This window comes from Octopus sinensis, linkage group LG1, assembly GCF_006345805.1.
Source record: "Octopus sinensis linkage group LG1, ASM634580v1, whole genome shotgun sequence".
NCBI classification, from domain to species: Eukaryota; Metazoa; Mollusca; class Cephalopoda; order Octopoda; family Octopodidae; genus Octopus; species Octopus sinensis.
In genome coordinates this window covers 205,154,077-205,172,251 of record NC_042997.1, presented here as the reverse complement: position 1 = coordinate 205,172,251, position 18,175 = coordinate 205,154,077, and the positions used below count along the sequence as shown (strand labels likewise).

Sequence of the window (18,175 nt, the reverse complement as noted above, 5' to 3'; positions counted from 1 at the left end):
GCACCTAAGGACTCCTGCTTTGGCTTCCATAACTTCGGTAAGTTGAGCTATGAACGTTTATGCTTCGTGTTTCTTCTCTCTTTCCATCTCCTTATTCTTTTACTCCCTTCCTCTTTGTTGTCATCTTATTGATATATACCATTCGCATTTTCCATATTTTTTTCCCCTATTCATCTCTGATGACAGAATATCACATACTTGGGGATATCTCAGAAACGGCTGTAAGACCATGAATTTCTTCCTGTAATAATATTGTATATGACTTGAAATGTTTGCCTTGCCTTTATGCTTGACGTCTTGTTATATATATATATATATATATATATATATATATATACACAGAGTGTAGTGAATAAACTGTTATCTAAATTACGCAAAAATTAAAATAACACTGACATCTCATTTTAACAGATATATTTACCAAAATTACATAAAGATATCTTGAAATACTAAAGAGTAAATGTATTCAATAAAATCACAATTGGTTTCAACCACTGCCTTCAAGTGACTTCGGAATCTCCTGCAACTCTTCTGTACGGTATCCTTGTTTAAGTTGGAAATGCTGCCATAATCCTTGCCTTCAGTTCATACTTGGTAATACAAGGAGTTTTGCTGGCTTCTCGCTCAACTGAGCCCCACACATAATAGCCAAGTGGATGGCAATCTGGGGAACTAGGTGGCCAGACCTTAGGAGTGATGTGGTCGCAGGAATTGTCTAGCAGCCTCATGAGGCTGCCAAACAATTGTATTACCAAGTATGAACTGAAGGCAAGGATTATGGCAGCATTCGCCAACTTAAACAAGGAGACCGTACAGAAGAGTTGCAGGAGATTCCGAAGTCATCTGAAGGCAGTGGTTGAAACCAATTGTGATTTTATTGAATATATTTACTCTTTAGTATTTCAAGATATCTTTATGTAATTTTGGTTAATATATCTGTTAAAATAAGACATCAGTGTTATTTTCATTTTTGTGTTAATTTAGATAACAGTTTATTCACCGCACCATGTTTATATATATATATATATATATATATATATATATATATATACTAGCTGAAGGTGACCCGCTCTACGCGCGGGTAAGAGTGTGGTTGTTACTTTCTGTTGCTTCCTTTCAGCACGTAAAAAGCACCATCCGAACGTGGCCGATTGCAGCGCCGCCTTGACTGGCTTCTGTACCAGTGGCACGTAAAAAGCACCAACCATCGTTGCTGCTGCGAGCCCCCCTGGCATCTGTGCCGGCGGCACGAAAAAAGCACCCACTACACTCACAGAGTGGTTGGCGTTAGGAAGGTCATCCACCTGTAGAAACACTGCCAGATCAGACTGGAGCCTGGTGCAGCCTCCTGGCTTCCCAGACCCCGGTCAAACTGTCCAACCCGTGCTAGGACGGAAAACGGACGTTAAACGATGATGATGATGATGATTCTCCCTCTTTGTTTCTCTCTCCTTTCTCTCTCACTTTCCCACTCTCTTACTTTTCTTTTCTCTCGGACTCTCCCTCGCTTTCTCTTACTCTCTATCTTTATCTATTTCTCTCCCATTTATAAACAACAAAAGATCTTGAGTAAGTTGAGAAATAAAATATTTAGAAAGATCAATCATAAATATCAGGCAGTAACAACGGAAATGTCTGCTTCAAGGCAGACAGCAAAACACTAACATTTAAAAGGGACAGACGAACTTGCGAGCTGAATAAAAATAATAAAATATTGGAAAGCAAAGTTTGAAGGGATAGAATCTGAGGATAGTAGAGTCACCATGACTGGCATTTCTTAACGACGGACAGCAACGTATTGACAGTTTAACGGCTGGCGTAAAATTTTGAACTTGATGGAAAAGAAAATTCGTAAACACCAAGTTTTGAAGTGATTCTTTCTCACGACAGTAGACTTACTATGGCAAGCATTCAAAACCTCTTCATCATGGACGGCAACACATTGAAGATTAAAAGGCTGGCGCAAATTTTTTAGCTTGATGTAACAGAGAATTCCTAAACACTCGCTCCTTTAAATTTTAATCCCCTTCCAGCCCCATTTATACCCCTTTTTACCTTTTGGTTAATATAACCCGATTTCATTCGGGTCTACTGGGGCCACATTTTATAAGATGAGAAATTTTTCCTAGAGGTCATGCCTTTCATTTGAGGAAAAAAATAGTTGTCATGCAAACTTGCCAGCACTTTTAACCCTTTCGTTACCAAACCGCCCAAAGCCGCCCGAAAAAAATTTTGGTTAATGTGACCAAACCGCCCAAACCCGTCCGTATTTACCTATTCATATTTAAATGAGAATATCAGAGCAAATCTCTTTATTACATTCGTGAAAACACGTGATTATACTTCGTAAACAGTTCAACTACAGTTTTGTACAACGATCGAAGTGTAATTTTAATTCCGTGAATTATGGGAGATTTTTTTCCAAAATTTGTTCCTATTGTGTTTTCAAACTTTGTAATTCTGACAAAAAATGGATACGAATTTCATCATATCAAGCAGCGAGTCAGAATTCGAAGGATTTTCTACTGAAGACCTTGATAAATCTAACTCTATGACTGAAAAAAAAAAGCACGTGGTATTTGATAATGAATCTGATGTTTCATTTTCCGAAAGTGAAAACAGTGAATTCGAGAGCTCCGACAGCGATAAAGAAAATGAATTGGCACCTGAATGGAGTGAAAATTGAAAAACTGTTTCTTTCGGTGATTTTTCTGAAGAAACTGGACCAAGCCACAGATTTTCCCAGGAGAGTAAAGCTTTAGACTATTTCTTTTTACTTTTCCAATGAGCCTATTTGAAATCATTACGGCGGAAACGAACCGTTACGCTAAATATAAACAAAGCGAAAGAAAGGATAGAAAGTGGTTTCCCACAACCTTAAATGAAATTAAGACTATTTTGCCATAAATATTATCATGGGTATCAGAAAGTTACCCAGAATAACAAATTCTATCGTAAAATTTTGTTGTATACCCAATTGAATATTAGCTAATAACCCATTTTCTATAGCGATGTTTGAACAAAATTTTAATAATTTTATATTTTGTTGAATTTACCTGTATCTACCTGCAATTAGAGTCACTTTGTGACAAAAATTATAGTATAGAATTGGTTGAGAATATTTCATTAAATTATCTTCCAAAAATCAGATTAATATATCGATAAATAAAAAAGTTATAGTTGTTTAATGAAACCAGACTAAATTTATGATTATGTTAGAAATTAATTGAAACACATAAGGGGTATTTTGGTCAGAAATATAGTAACGAAAGGGTTCATAGGTGTGCATATTTTCAGCTGAACCGACCGACCACATAATGCACACATTATATATATATATATATATATATGTGTGTGCGCGCACGCATTATATATACAAATTATATATATGTATAAATTAAATTAGAGATAAAACCACTAATAGGCCAAAAAAAAAACAAAAAAAAACATAAAAATAAAAATATAATATAGAAAATGTATAAAATTGAAAAATTTAAATTATTTAAATTTAAAATAAAAATTATTAAATTATAGTTATAATTTGTTTAAAAATATATATAACTATCAAAAAGTATTAAAAAGTTTAATATACATAAATACAGATATATGCACTTTGTATATATACATTATATATACATATTTATATATCGAACACACACACACATATATAAATGAACGCAATGAATATCTGATTCATAATATTTGTTCTCATGATTGTGTGTTGTTGGTAGCGATGATAATTCTCATATGAATGCAGATAGATACATCAAAGAAAGCCGTCTGATGAACTTATAAAGGGAAAGTGAAAGGGAGTTGAGGGGAATACATTAAATAACGGGAGTGGACTTCTCAAAGTTAATATGAAGGGGAGTAAGAGAGGGAAAGGAGGAAATAGCGTGAGTGAGGAAGATGGCCCCTAGCAACCACACCTTTTAAGATAGGGATTCTAAGGTAGCCCACGGGCATCGTCACCTCATTCTACATGTCCCTGTAAATTTTGGAGCGATCCAAGCGGTAAAAACGCATTTCAGTTTTATATATATATATATATATATATATATATATATATATATATATAATATATATATATATATATATATATAACAGGACGTCACGCATAATGGCAAACAACTCAAGTCATATACAATATTATTACAGGAAGAAATTCATGATCTTACAGCTGTTTGTGGGATATCTCCCCGAATACGAGATATTCCGTCATCAGAGACAAAATAAGGGGGGAAAATATGGAAAATGAGAATGGTATATATCAATAAGATGACAAAAAAGAGGAAGGGAGTAAACGAATAAGGAGATGGAAAGACTGAGTACTGTTGCTTATGCGGCATGGTGCAGAGTGCTGTTGCCAAACATCGGGTCTTCCACCAGCCACTCTTTTGACTCAGGGCAGCACTACCTCCTCCATGCACTTGATGTAGGCCTCCGAGTTGAGTCTCGGATGTTGGCTGAATGTTTGAATTTTATCACCATCTGATCCTGGCAGAAATTTTTTCTCGTCTGAGAAAAACCAATGCATGTTCAGTTGGAGGGGATGACTGGGTTTGTTCAAAAGCTTCGTGGCACGGTGTTTCCTCTTGTCCTTGAGGAATTGGGACAAAAAGTGGCCTTTTCTCATTTTGTATGAGGAATGTTGAATGTCTTCATGCACTACCTGCCCGATAAGAAACTCAGACACTTCCATGTCCCTGGTGATGGACCTGATTGACTTGGAGGCATCATTGTCAATCATGGCCTGGATCTCACCAACAAATTCAGAAGTTCTTTTCTTAACAGAATGATCAGAGTGAGTTTTCCGAGCTGCCGTACATTCGTAATCACCATTAGACTCATCCAACCCCTATATATATATGAAAAAGAAGAACGAAAATTAGATACATTTGTATTTCTTTTTATAAATACATTAAAAGAAAAATGTTTTTGTTTTACATGTTTCGGTTTTTGAAAAACATTATCAAAAAATTGGAAGATGTAGAGAAAAAGTTATTAATAAAATTATTAAAATAAACGTTCATAGTTTACTTTCTTTTTTCCTGCAAGAGCAGGTAATTTCCTTTAATTTTCGTGGCATTACTAGTGGCACTGTCTGTGATGGCAAATTACTACTGTCCGTGATGGTAAATTAAGTAGTGTGGTCAAGACTGTTTTCTATAGCAGTGGCTGGAGCAGTTCAATAACTAGCAGCAGTAATGATAATAGTCGTCGTGGTAAAGTTATCCCCCTGGGGTTTTAACAGAAATCTTTGTTTCTAATAAATAGCATGCATATCTATATATCTATATGTGTATATACACACTCGTATATTTTTTCTTTCTCTTTCTTTCTGTTGCAGCTGAAGGAATCAGACGTATTCTTGTCTGTCTCCTGTCCAAGCTTGTTTCTCCGCGTTGGCCACATCACCACAAAATCCCAAATTTTATAGAAATTGCTTCGTGAGAGCAAGTGTTCTATCGAAGGCGTATCTTGTCGTTGAATTGCTCGAAATACGGATTAGAAAAACAGCCGACAACTGATGAAGGGTCATTCGTTATGTTACTTGTCTTGTTTTCCATTTGTTTCTTTCGTTTTTGCAAAGAAAGTTCATATTCCATGTATTGGTATTTCGTTTGTTATGTTTACATTCCGTGACGTACTGTTCCCACATATTCATATGTATATACGTATAGATGTAAGTATGTACATATACTTATGTATATATGCATATATAGATGTATATATATATATATAGATGTATATATATATATATACATACATACATACATACATACATATATATATATATATATATTATATATATATATATATATATATATATATATATATATGGTATTGTTATATAAGCTTGAAGCTTATGACGATCACCGTGCAGTGACTAAGGAAAATAGTCTAATAAAGGGACATATAAGCTCTCGACAGAAAAAAGCTTTTCCTATCTGCATAGGAGTAGAGATGTGGGTTCGACCCCCACGCAGATAGGAAAGCCTTCTTTTTTCTGTCGAGGGCTTAGATGCCCCTTTATTAGACTATTTTCCTTAGTCATTGCACGGTGATCGACATAAGCTCTGAGCTTATATGAAAATACCATTATTATTATTTACAGGATTGTAAAAACGGCGCCGTGAAAGCATACATACATACATACATACATACATACATCATACATACATACATACATATACATACATACATACATACATACATACGTACATACATACATACATACATATACATACATACATACATACTACATACATACATACGTACATATATATATATATATATATAGATATATATATATATATATGTATATTTACGCATGTATATTTACCATACATATGCATGTACATATTTATGATGCTGGGTATGTGTAACACTTTACATATATTTCAGTCAAGCTTTTTGTGTTTCTGTATATATATATATCAATAGAGATCGGCTTTATTAAAAGTTTACAATGTATTTAAAAAAGATGAAATAATTTCTAGGTTTGGCTGTGTGGTAAGAAGCTTTCTTCCCAACCGTCCGCATAATTCCGGGTTCAGTCCCACTGTGTCGCACTTAGGGCAAGTGTCTTCTACTGTAGCCTCGGGCCGACTAAAGCCTTATGAGTGGATTTGGTAGACGGAAACTGAAAGAAACCTGTCGTATATGAATATGTATATATTTATGTGTTTCTGCTTGTCCCCCCACCACTATAGCCTGGTAACCTATGTTGGCGTGTTTACGTCCCCGTTACTTAGTGGTTCGGTAAAAGAGACAGACAGAATAAGTACCAGGCTTACAAAGAATAAGTCCCAAAGTCGATTTCTTTGTCTAAGAGGCGGTGCTCAAGCACGGCCGCAATCAAATGGCTGAAACAAATAAAAAAAACGAAAAGAATAATAGTAAAATATTATTTATTTATTTTTTATTGATTAATTAAAAAAATCCTTCGTTATTTATTTCATTCTTTAAACACATTAATTGTTTCAATAATTTTATCTAAAAGGGAACTGTCAAGATGAATGTTAGCATTGATTATTGACAATAATTGAGGGATGGTAGACGTCATCAATATCAAAGTAATCCTTGTGAATGCTGATAAGGCCAAGTCATTTCGATTTATTACATTGTTGCAAGCAAAGAAGAAAGATACGATTAGAAACAGTTTTATAATGGATTTACCAATCTCGTATCTCAATGGAAAATGATGGTTAACAATCGTCTTGAACAGCTTGGCATTTATGAATTCCTCTCCGTATTTTGACTGAACTAAATTCGGGCGAATAGTTTGGGTTAAATTTCTAGACTGAACAAGTATAGAGTCATATTGTTTCTGAATAGCTTTTATAACTGCAGTACCATAGACAAAAAACATTACAGCAAACCATATATCACCAATAGTACCAGGCTTAGCAAGAACTGCAATACCTATTGAAAATACATAGTTGCAAAGGGCTTGAAAACTTGTAAGAAATATATAGACTGAATAAAGTCCCCATAATAGATAAAACGGCAATGATAGAATAGTTAGAATTACAGAAATAATCTTGAAAATATAGTTAGGATTCAAATACTGGGGGAAAATATAAACTCTAAAATAACTTGCTGGTAAAGTTAAAATCAAATAAACAGTTGGGATTCCGTAATAAAGGAGACACAGAAAAAATTCGCAGATAGAAAATACAACAAATAGAATTGTAATGGCAACGAAAAACCAAAGTAATATGAATTGGCAGAAAATATTTTTCTTTTCGTAATAAAACCAAGTTTGCTTTATACGATTAATCCAAGAATAAATTATTAAATGCCAGAAATTTGGGTTTAAAGCAGTAGAAATATTAGCTTTCATTATTGCATAGAGTAGATCATAATCCTGTAGAGTAGAAACATTTAAATTGCCATACTTCTCTAATAATCTCTTATTTTGAATGAGAAACGTGAAAGTGGATCTTTGATGTAATGTATTATAAGCGATAGTCTCGCTTAAACGACTGGGAAGAACGAAGAGGATAAAGTTGAAAGATACGTAACTGATTAAGCATGCAAACGGACCCCCAAAAAAGCCATCAGTGTTCTCATAACTTTCTGGGATTCCTAATATTAAGGCGCGATGTCCCAATGGTATACCATCTTGGAAAAGTATTTCTATCGTTTCATACAAAAAGAAGTAATGCATCAAAAGATCCAGGAAAATTACTGAAAGAGAGAATAGAATACAAAGGAATCTTCTCAGCCTTGAGGCTAAGAGAGTGGAATGGTGAAAGCAAAACAACCAAGACAGAAAATGAGAGAATGTGTAAATATTATTGCTTTCATTGATCCACTCTGATTCGTGTGGCAATGTGTTTTTAGTTGTAAATAAGAATTCATCTTGAGCAAACAGTCGCAGACTGAGTTGACGGGAATATGAAGGTAATTTAGCTTTTGATACAAAGCTAATAATTAATGGTAATATAGCCCACAAAATGGCTCCAACGATGTTCTCAAAATTGACAAACATAGCATTTTCAATGATTTTTCCCGAACAAATAGATTTGGGATGATAAACATAGGTTCCATTTTTATAGATCTCACAGCAATAGTTCTTCAGTATCTCTCGGTTTATACCAATTCTTCTGTAAGCTTCAAGGGTGCTAGGGTTGTTCTTCTTCATATCATAAGACAAATTTATATAAAAACACATGTATCCAGATTTTCCTTTATGCAATTTAGGGATAAATAAGATTTTTTTCAGTTCCTCGAAAATCAAATATATTAAATCATGTCTCTGGATATTTTGTTTTCTACAGTGTATATTGATATCAATCCTTGGATTAGCAATGTAGACATCTAACAAATTAAAAGAGTGAATTGAGAAATCATAGAAAAACTTTTTATATGCTATTAAACCATCTGGTTCATCTGGAATCCAGGTAAAATGTCTCGCATTTGCAAAATAATCCAAAGGTATAGGGTTTAGTAGGTTATCAAATTTTTTATCAGATAAATGAACTTCAAAATTGAAAATCTTTTTTTCTAATTTTACTAAACGAAATAAAATCTCACTGACATTGGGAGAAATTTGAATTTCACAATCATTGTCGAGTTCCTTCGCATCGATGTTTAGTGATGTCAGTGTGACAATAAGAATGACTGAAAGAATAAGAGAACTGGTCGCTGCTGTTATCGTCTGCATGGCAGCCATATTTGGTTATCTGTAAATAAAGAAAGATTGAACAAGTCAAATTAATGAAGAATAATGTATTTTCTTCATTTTGTAAGTTTTTGAAATGGAGAATATTTATTTAAAGTAAAATGTAAATTAATTAATATACATAAATATTTTGGTCGATATATCCCAGGAAATCTTGTTTTGTTGTTTCCATTTCTCCATTGATTTTTGTTGTATTCATTCCTCATTTACCATTAAATGGGTTCTGAGAAACTTTTAATTGCAAGAAATTCCGGAAAGTATTCATTATAAACTGAATGTAAATCTATTTTATTGTTTATTTTTCTAATAAAAAGAAGTATTGTGGCCAGCGAGGCAGAGGAATTGTTTATATTTTGCTGTAACGAACTTTCTCTCTATTTTTTGTTGTAATATTTTCTAATTTAAAGTTTAGTGAATTCTTGAGGATTTTGTGATTGCAATCAATCTTTGGATTTACTCTGTTCCTAATTTATAAATGTTAATAATTGTATGAAAACCTGTGAAACTGGAATGACATTTGAACGAGGCCATATTCGAATTGAAAACGCAGATGTATGAAGCTAGGAATAATTTTGAATTAGTAAAGTTTCTTAGTGGCACTGTGTTCTCATGCGGACTTTCGAGTCCATGCTTCACTGAATGTCTTGTAACAGGCAGAGGATATTCTATGTTGCACTGTTTATAGGGGTGCCAAGGACAATTCTCCTGAGCTCCCTTGATATTGGCAGACCCCGCGATATTGGGATCCCACGCGATATTTGAGGACCCATCGATATTGGCGCTTCTTTGATATCGGGGGCCCATTTCTAAGAAGGGTACGGAACACTCAATACAGGGAGGCTCTCCACTTCCCTGCCGTCTTGCAAGAAGAGGCTGTCTTTCAAATTACAAACATCACAGCTTCTTTTAAAATGGAATGGATTCTCTCTAATGCTAAATAACCATAGATTTTTCCACCACAGCGACATCAATTTATTCAATTCAAACAAGCCCCAAATGTTGCTAGAGATTTTTCTACTTTAGGGACATCATTCTCAATACAATGACAGACATCAATGACGTCTCTTGAAAATGTATGTATATATGTATGTATCTGTGTGTGTGTGTGTGTGTGTGTGTGTGTGTGTGTGTGTGTGTGTGTGTGTGAATCTATAGAGATAAAGAATCTCATTAAAAGAAACAAGTTTTATAAATCTTTAGTTCAAATTCTTTCTTTCAACGAATGATGGAGCAGTGACCTTCGAATGACCACTTGCAAATATAAAGGTACACACGCACATGCACTCGCGCACACACGTACACACACGCACACACACACATGAACACGAACACACACACTAACACACACACTCACATACTTACACACCCATGCACACACAAACACACACACACACGCCCACACAAACACTCACACAAACCCACATACACCCCCCACACACACACATGCACACACTCACACATACATTCACACACATGTTCCCACACATACAAACAAACACTCACACACACACACACATATATATATATACAAACACACACACACACTCATTCACATACATACAAACACACACACACACGCGGGCATAAGCATTTACAGACACACGCACAAACATATCGTCTGGAAGCCGTTCAGCGACGTGCAACCAAGGGAATTCCCTCCATCAGGCGTTTGCCATATTCTGAACGCCTTACTTCCCTGGGCAAGGATACATTGAAACCCCGACGTCTGGCAGCTGACTTGGCAGACACCCATAAAATTATTAACCATCTCACAAACAATAACTCTGAGCACCTCTTCAAACTCCACCTGTCTAACACCCGTGGACATGTTTACAAAGTCAGAAAACAGCACAGCTCCTTCCATGACTTTCGGAAACATTTTTTCACGCTAAGAGTTGCTGAAGCATGGAACAAACTGCCGGCATCAGTTGTTAGTTGTTGGAGCACTGCATCCTTCAAAACTTCCATGCTTCCTGAGATTCGCCAACACTACACCTGATTTTCTCTCCTCCATACACACGCAAGCATGTATCTGACTCATACACTGTTCACTTTCCAGACATTTGTACATTACTGCAGATGCTTTATACGCACTTTTGACAAGTTGTGGTGCACCTGAGCACTGTATACAATAATTTCATTATTATTATTATTATTATTATTATTATTATTATTATTATTATTATTATAGATAAGACACGATCAATCAGCGTCCGAAACCATGTTCTTGGAATCTTGGTCATGACTGTAGCAATTGTTATTGTTTTGACTGAAAACTACTATATTAATTAAGTAATGATAAATAATAATACTAATTACAGAAAAGAATATTACGAATGTAGATGACATTTATTTTCGAATAAATAAATGGCATCTCGAACAATTAAACAAAAGGTTTAATGGGCTCAGATTCGACGTCAGGCACAATAACAGTAGTTCGACAGAATTTGCCGAACATTTCGCTGCAATTATGAAGAAGACTTGAAAGTGCATATTCTCAGAAAATATTCTGAATCTGCTTCACTTTCACTTCTCAAAATGCATGAGGAGAAATATGTTTGTGGGTTATTAACATCACGCCCTGGAGGAATGAATAAAATGACAGGAGAATATCATCAAATTCATACAAAACTGTTTGATTAGATATTCTTCTTTCTCTCCTTTTCTTTCCTTTTTTCTGTCGTCTTCTTTTTTCTGTTTTTTTTGTCTTTTTCTTTTCACCTGTTATAAAATCGTAACTTAAAAACTGATGATGTTATCCCATCAACGTGTGGACGCTGGCTGCTCTCGTTCATACTTTACGTTTAAATTTCTGTAATTTTGAATTTTTTTCACCTCTTATTTTGAACTTGACAAAGACAGACGTACTGTTGAAATATCGTTCAGTTGTCGGAGCACTGCATCATTCAAAACTTCCATGCTTCTTGAGATTGGCCATCACTACACCTGATTTTCTCCCCTCCATACATATGCAAGCATGTATCTGAGTCATACACTGTTCACTTTCCAGACATTTGTACATTACTGCAGATGCTTTATACGCACGTTTGACAAGTTGTGGTGCACCTGAGTACTGTATACAATAATTTTATTATTATTATTATTATTATTATTATTATTATTATTATTATTATTATTATTATTGTTATTATTATTGTTGTTATTGTTGTTGTTATTATTATTATTATGTTTGATTTTGCTTTATATTTGTACAAGTTGGCTCCAAGTCTCACCCGGAGACCTCAAGAGACAACAGGCTGGAAGTTCACGTTGTTGTTATGCCTAGTGTGCCATATATTTGGTTGTTTTTTGTGTTGTACTGGTGGATGTCTGAAAAAAAAAGAAAACAAATGTTTGTTTTAAACCTTGAGATTACATAGAAAGTATTTTGCGTAGGATATGAGCAGTTCCCAAGAGCACTACCTTTTGAATTTCTGCCATTTTGGGGTTTCCTGGTATCTGAGTTAGGTAGCTATCAGCCCCTTTTGCTATCATTCCCAGGGAACCTATGACAACAGGTATTGTTTTAGTCTTCAGGTTCCACATTTTGCTGATTTCTATTTCAAGATCTTTATATTTGCTCAGTTTTTGGTAGGTCTTGACAGATACGTTTATATCGATTGGGACAGTCATATCAATGAGGAGGCATGTTCTTTGTTGAAGTCTTTCAATATGATGTCTGGCCTATTTGCATCTATCTTTCTGTCAGTTTGAATGGTGAAGTTCCAGAGGAGTGAGATGTGGTCATTTTCAAGCACTGGGGGTGGTTTGTGTTCCCGCCAGTTTTTTTCATGGGGTAAATCCAGGTTTTTGCAGATTACCCAGTGAATATATTGTGCAGCTCTATCGTGCCTGTTGAGATACTCTGTAGGCGCTAGAAGACTGCACTTGGAGACCACATGATCAATGGTTTCATTTTGTTGTCGGCATACACGACACGTTGGACTGCTGCTGGTATTTAATATGTTGGCCCGGTAGTTTCTTGTTGGTAGGCATTGATCTTGAGCTGCTATGATAAACCCCTCTGTTTCAGATTTTAAGCCAGAGGCCACTAGCCATTGATGGGTCAGGGCTTTGTCAATATCTGCATTATTCGCTCTCTTTGGGTATTTGCCATAGAGAGGTTTTTCTTGCCATTTATCATTCAGAATATCTAAGGCCGCAGATTATTATTATTATTATTATTATTATTATTATTATTATTATTATTATTATTATTATTATAGATAAGACACGATCAATCAGCGTCTGAAACCATGTTCTTGAAATATCGTTCAACTAATAAAATATCTTACAATCGAATCGCGCTCTTCGTCTTGACTGTTTACCTTTGGGAAGAGTTATGTCAATCCTTTTTTAAATATATTAATAATAATAATAATAATAATAATAGTGTTCATTGAGAAAGAAAGCAAACGAATATCGTTGAGAAAGAAATCAGACGTTGCTGGATCATAGATATAGCTTGCCCAGCTGACAACAAGGTATGCGATAAAGAAGAAAGAAAAGTCGATTGCTATGACGGGTTAGCTTGGGAGGTTAAGCAGTTGTGAGCGCTGAAAAAGGTGGTAGTAGTACCAATAATTGAACAGTGAGTAAAAATCTTGAGAAGTACATGGAACAAATAGAGACTGCAAAAAGGGTGGAGCACTTGCAAAAAACAGCACTGCTTAGAACCGCTCGAATACTCCGGATGGTACTCGAAAAATAAGGGGGTGTTACCTTAGTTTACTGGGAGTGAACAGCTGACACCGTAGCATATCTCCAGCGTTAGAAGCTGAGTAAAGACAATAAATAATAATAGCAATAATAATAAAGATTCAGATGGAATCGCATACTTGAAAAGGCGCAGGAGTGGCTGTGTGGTAAGTAGCTTGCTAACCAACCACATGGTTCCGGGTTCAGTCCCACTGCGTGGCATCTTGGGCAAGTGTCTTCCGCTATAGCCCCGGGCCGACCAAAGCCTTGTGAGTGGATTTGGTAGACGGAAACTGAAAGAAGCCTGTCGTATATATGTATATATATATATGTATATATATATATATATATATATGTATGTGTGTGTGTTTGTGTGCTGGTGTGTTTACATCCCCGTCACTTAGCGGTTCGGCAAAAAGAGACCGATAGAATAAGTACTGGGCTTACAAAGAATAAGTCCCGGGGTCGATTTGCTCGACTAAAAAAAAGGCGGTGCTCCAGCATGGCCGCAGTCAAATGACTGAAACAAGTAAAATAAAAAATAAAAAATAAAAGAATATGCACCAGGTAGGGTTGAATAAACCTGCGCTCATCTTCGAATTAAAAAAAATTAGTAAGAAACAGCTGTAATGAGCTGATAATAATCCATCGTCTGTTATTATTATTATTATTATTATTATTATTATTATTATTATTATTATTATATCATTATTATTATTATTATTTTTATTATTATTATTATTATTATTATTATTATTATTATTATTATCATATTATTATTATTATTTTTATTATTATATTATTATTATTATTATTATTATCATTATTATTATTATTATTATTATTATTATTATTATCATTATTATTATTATATATGCCTTTCCATGATAGAAAACTCAACAAAAAAGTACTCCATCTAGTGAGGGATAAATACTATTTATTTAAAAGCTGATACAATACATTTATTTAAACGCGGACACAATACATGTATTTAAAGGCGGACACAATACATGTATTTAAAGGCGGACACAATACATGTATTTAAACACTACCAATAACTAGAAGTTATTCAAATGGTACAATACATGCATTTAAGCGCTAATATATATATATGAGATGTATTGGTGTCTGGAAAACCCAAAGAGTGGGAGGTAATGCTAAGCGCTATGGACAGACCGTAATTATACTCGTGGTTGGATAATGATACGAGTGAGGAGACTAAAGTGGGTCACTCGTGTGTGTGTGTGTGTGTATGTGTGTGTGCGCGCGTACGGCATGTGAGCGTGTGCATGTATGTACGTATGAGCATGTCGTAGACCTCCGTTCTTTCTTGCTGCGGGTGATTTGTTTGTTTGATTGTTTGTTGAGCGAAGCGGTCTTCGGCCCAGAGCTCGCAAGATCGCGCCTCAGGATTGTCTGTAGTGGGAGAAGTCCGAAACGTGGTCCTTTGCTATTCGTAAGACCCGCAAGAGAGAAAGCAGGTCAACCCCCCCCCCCCGACACCGAGAGCATCGACGGATGGATGAATGCGCATCCAGGCTCAGCGGTTGCGTAGGAAGTCGGGGGAAAAATAAACAGGAAGAAAGAGTGAGAGAAAGTTGGAGCGAAAGAGTACAACAGGGTACGCCACCACCCCCTGCCGGAGCCTTGTGGAGCTTTAGGTGTTTTCGCTCAATAAACACACACAACGCCCGGTCTCGGAATCGAGACCGCGATCCACCAACCGCGAGTCTTCTGCCCTAACCACTGGGCCATTGCGCCTCCACTGCTGCGGGTGATGAGAAATGGCTGGCGACTTATCGAAACGTTGCACGTTACTTAAGTGTATGTGCATATACACAGATAAGAAAATTAAAAGGGAAAGAATTAGAGAAAGTAAGAGAGGTGGGGAGGGAGTCTTGAAAAATTGACAGTTAAAACGTATCATAATTCAAACTTACAGTTTAGCTGATTGATAAGTCGTCTCACCGATCACGTTGACTCTGAGTAGACATTCAAAATCATTGAAGCAATTATGAGATCACCATGATTAAATATATAATTAGTCTGATGAAATTAAACTGAATTAATATCAGTATTATGTTTCCCTATCCACGGTAAAACTAGGGTAAACGTTCACGTAATATATACTGAAGCCTTACTCCTCTCTGTGATGTAAACAGGAATAAAAATGTTTCAGAAGCTTATCTAGACAAATATGTGGGTTTTTCCGCTTTTTTGTTTACTGGTTGTCACTGCAAACGAAATGCACGACAGTTAATTATTTGAAGTGCCGATCTAGTAACATTGTTAAGTTCCGTCTTCTTTAACAATATGACAACGAGAAAAAAAAAGAAAGACAAAAAAAGAGGTACTAGATGAATACTTCAGATCACTTAAATGAAATACAAGAGCAGCACTTGAGATAATGTGACCCAACACAAGTTTCATTTGTGATACAGAAATATCTATAATACAAAGAGATACATATAAGATAATTAAATTATTTTTTAATAGCCCACAAGGGGCTAAACACAGAGGGGACAAACAGGGACAGACAAACGGATTAAGTCGATTATATCGACCTCTACTGCGTAACTGGAACTTATTTAATCGACCCCGAAAGCATGAAAGGCAAAGTCGACCTCAGCGGAATTTGAACGCAGAACGTAACGGCAGACGAAATACCTATTTCTTTTCTGCCCACAAGGGGCTACACACAGAGAGGACAAACAAGGACAGACAAACGGATTAAGTCGATGTAATCGACCCCTAGTTCGTAACTGGAACTTATTTTAATCGACCCCGGAAGAATGAAAGGCAAAGTCGACCTCCGTGGAATTTGAACTCAGAACTTAACGGCAGACGAAATACCATATTTCCATATGCCATATTTTCCCGCTTTGCTTGAATATTCTATCCTGTCTCTGCCGTTCTATCAGAGCTTGTGCGTTTGAAAGTATATTACTATCTTATTTGTATCTCACAATACATATTTCAGCGCGTCTAAGGCAAACATTAGTTTGTTTACATTTATCGTAACATAATATAAACTGTTGACTTCTGGTTATTAAAGCAGAATCGTTAGCACGACGCACAAAAATCGTTGGCGAGATTTCTTTCATTTTTTAAAAATATATTTCTGTTACTTGTTTCAGTCATTTGACCGCAGCCATGCTGGAGCACCGCCTTTAGTCGAACAAATCAACCCAGGACTTAGTCATTGTAAGCCTAGTACTTATTCTATCGGTATCTTTATGCCGAACCGCTAAGTTAATGGGACATAGAACACGCCAACATCGGTTGTCAAGCGATGGGGAGGGAATAAACACAGAAATATAAATATGACACCACACCGGATGTTACCTTCGTCTGTGGACACTGCTCACGGACCTGCCTTTCCTATATCGGACTTGTCAGTCATGAGCGTGCATGCACGCGACGTGGACAGCCTTCCTGATCTTCGTTCGCGAAGCCGAGCCATGATATATATATATATATAATATATATATATATATATATATATATACGACGGGCTTCTTTCAGTTTCCATCTAGCAAATCCACTCAGAAGGGTTTAGTCGGCCCCAAGCCATAGCAGAAGACACTTGCACAAAGTGCCACGCAGTGGGCCTGGACCCGGAACCGTGTGGTTGGTAAGCAAGCTTCTTACCACACAGCCACTCACGTTCTGAGTTCAAATGATGCCGAGGATGACTTTGCATTTCATCCTTTCGGGGTCAGTGAAATAAAGTACCAGTCACCCATAATCAACGTGTAATCGATTAAACTCCTCTCGTTGCTGGCCTTGTGCCAAAACTTGAAATATTTAATGTCTCTTGCAGTGAATACCTTAACTATAAAATACATAATATATTCGGCAGTAAATCTTCTGATCTCGGTGGGATCTACTTTATCAACATAAAATATTTAATTGTTGAATGGGGGCCACTACTCTTTCTGACTGATGTATTGTTGTAGAGTGAAACTGCACACCCCTCTCGGCAAAAAAAAAAGTGGTAGAAGCCAGACATTATAAATAGTCCAGTCGCCGGTCGACAGGAAAGGGTCGAGAGTACGTGACTTCCGGTTTATGGTTGTTCAGTTGCATTCTTGGATTTGTTTGGTAGTCACGTGCGCCAATTATTCTTGGTGTAAATTTGTAATCCAGATATAAAATCTGGTGGTTTCCAAGCAGTTGTCCATAGTTATTATTTCTCTCTGGTTTTTAAAGAGATATTCCCATCAGCAGGACAGCTGACCTCTATGAGGGTACATACCTTTTCTTGTTGTCCCAAACAGCAAT

The 18,175-nt window shown here is 36.0% G+C and overlaps 2 protein-coding genes across 5 annotated transcripts in view; one reads left to right on the top strand and one right to left on the bottom strand.

Annotated features, from left to right (window-relative positions):
* LOC115209402 overlaps window positions 1–18,175 on the bottom strand; it is a 215,593-nt gene that overhangs the window by 92,581 nt on the left and 104,837 nt on the right. For 2 of the 4 annotated variants that reach the window (XM_036508717.1, XM_029777809.2), the window contains one exon: window positions 6,709–9,194. The exons of 1 other annotated variant lie outside the window; for it this stretch is intronic. In XM_036508717.1, coding sequence (XP_036364610.1) covers window positions 6,962–9,184 — 2,223 coding nt within the window. In that variant the 5' untranslated portion in view covers window positions 9,185–9,194 and the 3' untranslated portion in view covers window positions 6,709–6,961. Of the gene's footprint in view, window positions 1–6,708; window positions 9,195–15,831; window positions 16,225–18,175 lie in introns of those variants that run through there. One more of the 4 variants, XM_029777800.2, reaches the window with a different exon arrangement.
* Window positions 1–18,175, top strand: part of LOC115232382 — a 137,672-nt gene that overhangs the window by 34,084 nt on the left and 85,413 nt on the right. The window lies entirely within an intron of this gene.